Here is a 9,015-nt window from a genome sequence, read left to right as displayed (position 1 = left end):
ATAAAGCTTCATGCACAGACAGATACATTTTTAATATTTTTCAGGACTTCTTTCACGTGTCTTCTTCAAAATAAAGCTTCCTGCATCAATAGATAAAGGTTATCTTTTCAAAAGACTACTACCGCTCATGGATTTCACACCACAGAAAGAGAGTGTACCTTTAAGATTATTATAATCCATCCAAAAACTTATTTACGTTTTATTTTGACATTCCCACCAGTAAAGCCTCAAACAGGACCTGAGAAATACAGAAGAAAATGATATAGAAATGGCGCCATCTCCTGGTGCAGCAATGTAACTGCATCTGCATTTAAGAATAGTCCAAAGTCAATATCAAATATGATTTTATTTACACACATTTTCTATTAGAACAAAAGCCAAAATCAGCAGCTTTTTCACCGTTTTTGCTTTTCAGAAAAAATCAAGTGAACAATAATAATTATTATTATAATAATAATCATCATCCTTCATGAGTTAAAGCACAGCTTTCTGTTCATCGCCGCCGTTGAACACTTGTTTTCGTTCTCGTCCAACAGAACTCGCCCCCCGCAGCTTAGACTAGGTAATTACAACAGTAATGAGTAAACGAGTTTGTTTGTGGTCAAACCCTAAAGACGTTCAGGCTGTGAAAGTCTAAACAGTGTTAATACTCAGCAGTTGTGCTTCTTTTTTAGAAACAAAAACAAAGAACATCACAAAGTCACACTGACTGAACGTCGGCAGCTGACGACGACATCATGTGACGTTAAAGAGGATCCCTCAAAGGTTTTTACATCTTTCAAAGTCTGGAATCTGTTTTTTAGTGAGTTGAAAAGTGCATTTCCAGACGACATCCGGCCCTGAGAGTAGGAACACACTCCCAGCCTTTGAGGAAGTAAAATAAAAAAATAAAGGTGCAGTCGTCGGCGGCGTGGTGCGTCGCCTGAGTCGGGCGTTCACTTGAGTGAAAACGGCTCGTACGAAGACAAACGTGTCGATTATTTATTTGATTCCTCTCGAGGGAGATTTACGTACTTTTAAAGTTACATTTACTGCAGATGAATTGAAGCACGTCCAGCAGTCCTTTCATCTACCAACAGCAACATCACCTTCTGAAGCAAGAAATAAAATAAAAAAATAAAAAAGTACAGTGTGTAAAATCTACGACGTTAACAGCTGAAAACATCCCCTCACTTCACTCTTATTCTTACTCAATCACAGTTGGCATCAACACATGTTTATGGTGCGTTCCGTTTCAAGTCGGAACTTGGAATTCACGATGTTCACCGTCACTCCCAGAGCGCTTGCAGTATCTGGAAAATTAAAAATACTATGGACTGGCGATCTGTCCAGGGTGTGTTAGCTGAGATTGGCATGAGTGACCCTCATGTGGAGGATAAAGCAGTACAAGATGGATGGAGACCAGAAAGCAGAGAAATAAGAGTGTTGCACTAATATACTCGTCATTACGGTAGAACCTTGGGACTTCACCGACAGGACTCGCCGGCGCGTTGCACGTTTGTGATGTTGAATAACTGCCAGATATGAAAGTTATCTTGTGAAAAAAGTGTCAGAAGAACTCGCTCACTCAACATTTTCTGTGACAATTCTACAGCAATAAAATCTACATGAATCCAGGCGGTTATTCTCAATATCATGACAGTCATGATAGGGTATAAACATGGTGGCACAAAATGGTCGCTCACCGTAGGGCTGACCCCTCTTCCTGACATACACACATACATACATACATACACACACATATATATATATATATATATATATATATACATACATACATACATACATACATATATACATATATATATATATATACATATATATATATATATATATATATATACACATACATATATATATATATATATACACACATACATATATATATACGTATATATATATATATATACGTATATATACATATATATATACGTATATATATATACATATATATACATACATACATACATACATGTGCGTGTGAATACATAAATAAAGTCAATAAATGAACCTAAATTTTACACACTGGACCTTGAACCAAACTAATAAGAAATGTTATATTACATGTACAATAACGTACACGAATGGAAGCGAGGTCACACAAAGGGACCAGTAGTACTGACAGAGGTATTTTAGCGACAGTGGCACAGAGTCACTGTCGTTCAGGGAAACAATTAAAAGGTTCAAGAGAAATTAAAGTGAAAGCTGAAGGAAGTGTTAGTTTGTTTTTCTTTACTTCTTCACTGTGGCAGCTGTTGGATAAACAGAGATAATAAAAACCTTCTTTTTGTTTACTCCCTCCCCCTCCGATCACGTGGTTATAAACCGACATACTCAGCAAAGTGAACGTCATCCTCAAGACATTACGCACACGCGCGGGCGCACACACACACACAGTAAGCACCTTCGTACACCAGATGCATTTCTCACGCATTAATTAATATTTTTAATGCGTTTTACAGTGATTAACGATGATGATTTAGACGATGATTTAGCTTTTACTCTCGATTTATTTGGTTTGGTTTTAAATGTTTTTCTTCATATGTTCGAGCTGGGAGATCATTCAACAACTCGTCAATCAATCGCAAACTCTTTTGGTGATCGATTAATCGCTTGAGTGTTTTTTCAATAATTACATGTGAATATTTTCTGGTTTCTTTCTAAAGCAAACTGATTTGAACCTTTTATTGTGATAAGGCTTTGGCTCTAATCTCCCAGCCCCCACTTCCTGTGGAACTAATTCTTTTGACCATTTCTAATCAATCACTCCAAATGTGAAGAGTGAATTCATTTAAACTGTTTTTTAGCCTCAAATTAATTTCTCAGCGCGACGTGTGAAGGTTCTTAACTTTGAGGCATCGATGTTCAAGGATCACAGATCGCTCTGGGATCAATTCATTGAAGAAAAGGTATCATATAGCCCCTTGTCCACACACACACACACACACACACACACACAGACACAGAGCAGCTTCTCTTCCAGAGTCGTTGCAGAGTGAAACTCTAAATCAAATGTGAAGAAACTAACAAAGAAAAGAGAAAACAGGCGTGACTTCCCTGAAGGTTTTTTGTTTGTTTTTAACTTAAATATAATAAAGACTTTTTTTTCTCTATAGATCTTCTGTGGTCAGTCCTCGGTGGAGTCTGTGTCGTCATTGATATAGTCTTCTTCTATCGGCGTGCTGCCATTTTGTGTCCCCCACTCGTCCTCGTCGTACTCGATGCTGTCGTTGTCCTCCAGCAGCTCCGCCTCTCCTCCCCCTGTGGCCTGTGCGCCGCCGGCTGCCCCTCCCTCTGCCGGCAGCTCGGGTGCCGGCTGGTTTTCGCCTGGTGCCTGCGGGGCCGCGTCGGCATCCTGCGGTGCGGCGTACGCCCCGTTGTTGTTGGAGAATGCGGCCCTGTCGCGGTTCTCGTCCTCCACATAAACTCTCTGGTGGCACATGGGACACGTGTCCTGGATGTAGAGCCACTTCCTCAGACACAGCGCGTGGAAGTAGTGGTGGCAGGGCGTGAGGCGGGCGGACGTTGCAAACTCCTGGTAGCAGATGGCGCACACGTCCTGGATGTCGCTCAGCTGGTCGCCGTGAATCTCCGGCAGGGAGTTGATCTTCTTGACGGCAGTGCGGCGGTTGATGAAGGTCTTCCAGCCGTTCTTGGCCTGCAGGTAGATGTTGAAGTAGGCGTGCAGGCACATCATGCAGGCGCGGATCTTGCTGCCCGACTCGAACATCATGGTGTAGGCGCCGTTCCCGAACATGATGACGCCGAACAGGAACTCGATGATGTTGCCCGTCGAGCGCACGTAGTAGACGTAGTCATCCAGCTTCTCCCACAGCACACTGGACAAACTGTCGGCCATGAAGAGTCCGTAGACGGTCAGTGACACTGCCACCTGGTGGAGAGAGGGAGAAGAAGAAGAGAATTTTGATAAGGCAACTGCAAGCTCAGTGAGAACAAGGCTGTCAACACACACACACACACACACACACAGACACACACAGTGTGTGAGTGTGTCATTATGAATGACAGTAAAGGCTCCGCCCTCACCTTGAGGCACAGCTCCACGCAGAAGGCGGTGACGGCAAACAGCCAGGTGTTGAGGGCGTAGTGATGCCAGAGGGTGTAGCTGAGCACCACGGGCAGCACGAACAGCGCCAGCGACACCAGCAGGACGGGGAAGTGGCGGCGGAAGGAGGAGACCTGGGAGGCGCTGAGGGACATGAGCACAGGGTCGGTCATGCCGTGGATGAAGTGGAGGATGGCCGTCAGCAGGAGGCACATGTTGCGGCTCAGTCGCACCTGTGGGAAAATCAAACGTTTGATCACCTGATCATGCATCAGGTTTCGGTTTACTGATGCATTACAGCGCCACTTACAGTCATGTCATATGCACTACAACCAGTGTTTACTGGAAAAAGAGGGTTTACGTTTGGTGCCTTAAAAAAAAACCCAAAAACAAATATGTCCCCGCGTGACGTACCAGACGCTCCTCTGGGTCCAGGCTGCTCAGGCCTGTCTGCAGAGCCAGGATAAAGAACAGAACCGGGGCCACAAAGCCTAAACGCTTGTCCTCCTCCTCCGTCGACCCTGAAGAGATACAACGAGATTATCAGGACACTACGAGACAGATTACACACACACACACACACACACACACACACACACACACACACACACACACACACACACACACACACACACACACACACACACACCTATGAAGGCCAGGATGCTGAGACCGAGGTAGTGAGCGACAGAGGAGATGACCGCACTCATTCCCAGCACGGTGAGGGTGGAGTCACAGCCGGAGATGACGAGGTTACTGGTCAGATCCCAGAAAACGTCCCAGCTCAGCAGGTAACCCTGGCAACAGAGGACTTCCTGTTATTCATGGAGCGTTTATTGCATTACATTATAGTACAATCAGACAGGGGTGGAGTCGAACTTGCGACGATGATGTCTTTCGCACACAGGGTACTAATGGCGCATTTCCACCGGCTCTACTCGCCGCGCCTCGGCACGATTAGGTCGCATCTCCACTACATAAAAGTACCTACTTAACATGGGCGGAGTCATCACTGCACAGCTGAGTGAAACTGCAGTGTTTGTTTTATGCGGTGACTTCGTTTTATACGCCCCACACTTCTGTAGTTGTTGGAGATTAACCCACGTTTTTAGGATTGTTAAGTAGATTTAAGTGATCTACAGTTCGGTGCTGTTCGGCTTGATTTCTGTCCACTCGTCTCCGGAGTACAGCCTCCTACTCCACAGACTACAGCGGCAGCGGTCTGTGTCCCTAAATACACCACTCCACTTTAAAATATAGAGTTTTCCCTGGTAGTTGTTGGAGATTAACCCACATTGTTAGGATTGTTAAGTAGTTTTAAATGATCTACAGTTTGGCACTGTTCGGCTTGTTTTCTGTGTGGGAGGTCTCTTCCTGTGACGGGACTCAGCGGGCCGGCAGTCTGACCGCTTGGAACAGGTACTAAAAATAGTATCCAGTAATAGTCCAGGATCATGTATTTCAAGCAGGGACGGCCATTTCTATCTAAAGGTGAAGGGTTACAGCGTGCTAAGCTAAAGAGATGCATTCAAAGACCCTGGTAAATGTCATCACTTCTGCAGGATCTACAGTGTGTTGAGCTCAGAGCAGCAGCTTTTAAGATGCATTCAAGAAACCCTCGTAAAATGAATGTCCTCTGCAAACACACATGAAGTCCACTCACTCGGTGCTTGCTGCCACTGCTGCAACAGATTAGACTCAAATTAGATCGTCACTCAAGGAGAAATATCTGTCCTTATAAAAGTACTTTTATTTTATTTCCAACTGAGTCTTTCTTTGTACGTGTATTTAATCCACATGGAAACTGTATTTGGTGAGCACTGAAAGTTTCTCTTGTGTTTGCATGTAAAGAGTTGAGAGTCGTTTTGTGTGGGTAAAGACTGTTTATGTTTAGTTCCATCTCCGTGTGAATAGAGCCTCAACACTTTTTATAATCCAGCCAATAATCCAATACTCATGACCATTACGACCTCTGCTCCTAACTCCTGACAAATACTGATTTTTACCTGCGAGTCCGAGCTCCCGTCTGTGGCGCCACCCGTGGCATAGCCGCTCTCCCTCCTCACCGCCCGCACCACGTAGACCAGGATCAGCGCCTGGGCAGTGACCCGCGTCAACCAGAACACTCGCAGCACATCGGGGAACCGGATCCTCTTCCACGTGTCCTCCAGCAACAGCTGCAGTCCATAGATCCTGTACATGTGTCGCACGAGCAGGTAGACGTAGCGACACGAGTAGTAGAACCACTTCAGCCTCATGGCGAGGCACACAGCCGTGTTCAGGGCCAGCGCCAGGCCCGAGAACACGGCCACAAGCTGCCGCACGTCAGCGGGCAGCTCGATGATCAGCCCCCACAGGGGGATCATGATGTCCAGCACCACCAGTGCCGCAAACACCGACTGCAGGTTGAGCAGGAACACGTAACCCACGCCGAAGGCCAGCTGGACGGCAGCCATGCCCAACCACAGCGTCGGCCCGTTTCTGGGCAGCAGCCTGAAGCCCAGTGCTGCTTTGTAGTAGGAACTGTAGAAGTCCATGTGGGAGGTGGCATAGTAGTTGATGAGGACGGCCGCCACACCGAGGAGCACGGCGGAGAAGAGTGTGTAGAACTTGAACAAGGCTTTCTGAGAGAGCAGCAGCACCACAGTGGAGACGAGGACGCCTTCAACACAACAACAACAAGACACAATTAACACAAACAACAAGTCTGGGTGATGTGTCTCATGAACAATGTGTGTATATGTTGAGTCTATATTCTGATGTAAGAGATAAATATGAATAGAACACTGTAAGCACTGTAAATGCACTGTGTCACCTAGAGTTGCACGATACCCACGGTACCCCGGGGTGCCAAATCGTAACGGTTCCTACTATACAAGAAATTCTACACGACGGTACTACCGTGGACAACTATACTACCGGTGCTAGTTTTTGCTACATTGCGGCCGCCTCTACTCTCCTCCCGGCTTCTCACTGCATGCTACTCGCTTGTAAACAAACCCACATTGTAACTACTGGATTCCATGAAGACAGCTCCGCTTCGATAGAAATTTGTTTCAAAACAAACATCAAGCTAAAGTTCTGTCTTGCCCAGACGCGCCCACGGCTTACAGTCACAAAACACGTGACAACACGCTCACCATGCTCACCAAGCACCGGGTCCGAGCAGCGAGTCTGCTGCGACGGCGGTGTCAGTGGCACCGCTAACTTTGCTCAAAAAAACACAAACTCCAAAAGTCACATTTGAAACTATTTTGGCTTTAAACGAGGCACAGACGGTAAAGCAATAGACGATGGCCGTCCACTGTGCAGGCACTGCCACCAAGCTATAGGAGCTAAAGGTGGGAACACATCCAACCTCATAAAACACCTGCAGTGTCGTCACCCACATTTATTCAATTCAATTCAATTTTATTTGTAAAGCGCCAAATCATAACATACATTATCTCAAGGCACTGTACATACACAACATCAAAGAGAGCAGAGAACCCCAACAGTTCACACAATGAGCAAACACTAGGCATCAGTGGAGAGATTGGCTAATATTAAGCTATATGCTCCCTGTACAGGCTGAGTAATGAAGAGTTAAAGGAGACATATTATACCCTATTTCCCCCATTAAAATAGTTCCCTGGTGTCCTAATGAACATGTCTGTGACATGCTTTGGTCAAAATACCATAAGGATGAAGCATCATAGCAGTTCAATAACCCTGCTAAACACGCCCCTTTCAGAACGCGCGGTTTTATATGCAAATGAGACACAGGCAAACACACGCCCACTTCTTCCAGGGGGTTTCTGATTTGTCCTCTTTACAGCGCTCACTCGCTCAGCTCCTGTTCCCTCCCCTCATTCGTCTCACCCTCCCTCCACTAGTTCTCTGACAATATCAACATGGCAGCGTGCGTCACAGGAAGAGACGTCCTACATAAGGATGGAGCCGAACACTGTCCAACTGTAAATCAGTTAAAAACACTTAGGGACAGCACCACTGATCCACCGCTGACCTTTGTATGTGACTGTATCAGACTGAGTCTGTGCTCCAGTCATGGAGGACGTACTGAACAAATATGTTTAATTAGGACGTGTCAGAATGGTCAGTTATGACCTCTATGTGACCTTTTCTTAACAATGTGTGTGTTTGTTGATCGATTTCTGGGTAAATACACTATTTTGATAATCTATTAATCAGTCAAGTGTTTTTTTTAAACAATTTCCAACCAGTTTCTGTCATTTTCAGCTTTTAAATGTGAATATTTTCTACTTTCTGTCATTTCCAGCTTCTTAAATGTGAATATTTTCTACTTTCTGTCATTTTTTTCAGCTTCTTAAATGTGAATAATTTCTGTCATTTTTCAGTTTCTTAAATGTGAATATTTTCTACTTTGTGTCATTTTTCAGCTTCTTAAATGTGAATATTTTCTACTTTCTGTCATTTTTTCAGCTTCTTAAATGTGAATATTTTCTACTTTCTGTCATTTTTTCAGCTTCTTGAATGTGAATATTTTCTACTTTCTGTCATTTTTCAGCTTCTTTAATGTGAATATTTTCTTTCTTTCTGTCATTTTTCAGCTTTTTGAATGTGAATATTTTCTACTTTCTGTCATTTTTTCTTGAATGTGAATAATCATTTTTCAGCTTCTTTAATGTGAATATTTTCTTCTTTCTGTCATTTTTCAGCTTTTTGAATGTGAATATTTTCTACTTTCTGTCATTTTTTCAGCTTCTTGAATGTGAATAGACATCGGTTGACGTCTACTCTTGTTTGTTTTCTACTGCCTTGGAACGTTTCTGCTCCAGGACAAAGTCAAACACTGGATCAGTTTTGTTTTTCAGTAAACTCAACTCTTTATAAATTTTAAGTCCAGGTTTAGACTATTAATCTGGATTTATGAGCTGGGAAGTAGACATGAAGAAAGTTGAGACTGGCCCTGTTGGCCGGGCTCACAG

General features: G+C 44.2%; 1 protein-coding gene across 2 annotated transcripts in view; it reads right to left on the bottom strand.

Moving 5' to 3' along the window:
- The window catches only part of rnf139 (ring finger protein 139), a 28,748-nt gene that overhangs the window by 17,329 nt on the left and 2,404 nt on the right, over nucleotides 1–9,015 (bottom strand). Inside the window, exons 2-6 of one of the 2 annotated variants that reach the window (XR_006358617.1) lie at nucleotides 6,073–6,728; nucleotides 4,716–4,863; nucleotides 4,481–4,587; nucleotides 4,048–4,299; nucleotides 2,386–3,892 (exon numbers count right to left, since the gene is read on the bottom strand). Coding sequence is in view for 1 of the 2 variants with exons in the window: in XM_044016931.1 (XP_043872866.1) it covers nucleotides 3,128–3,892; nucleotides 4,048–4,299; nucleotides 4,481–4,587; nucleotides 4,716–4,863; nucleotides 6,073–6,728 (1,928 nt within the window). In the remaining variant the exon portion in view is untranslated. Of the gene's footprint in view, nucleotides 1–2,215; nucleotides 3,893–4,047; nucleotides 4,300–4,480; nucleotides 4,588–4,715; nucleotides 4,864–6,072; nucleotides 6,729–9,015 lie in introns of those variants that run through there. The other variant, XM_044016931.1, reaches the window with a different exon arrangement.

The sequence above is a fragment of the Solea senegalensis genome, unplaced genomic scaffold (assembly GCF_019176455.1).
Source record: "Solea senegalensis isolate Sse05_10M unplaced genomic scaffold, IFAPA_SoseM_1 scf7180000014891, whole genome shotgun sequence".
Classification (NCBI taxonomy): domain Eukaryota; kingdom Metazoa; phylum Chordata; class Actinopteri; order Pleuronectiformes; family Soleidae; genus Solea; species Solea senegalensis.
This window is presented reverse-complemented; position numbering and strand designations above follow the sequence as displayed.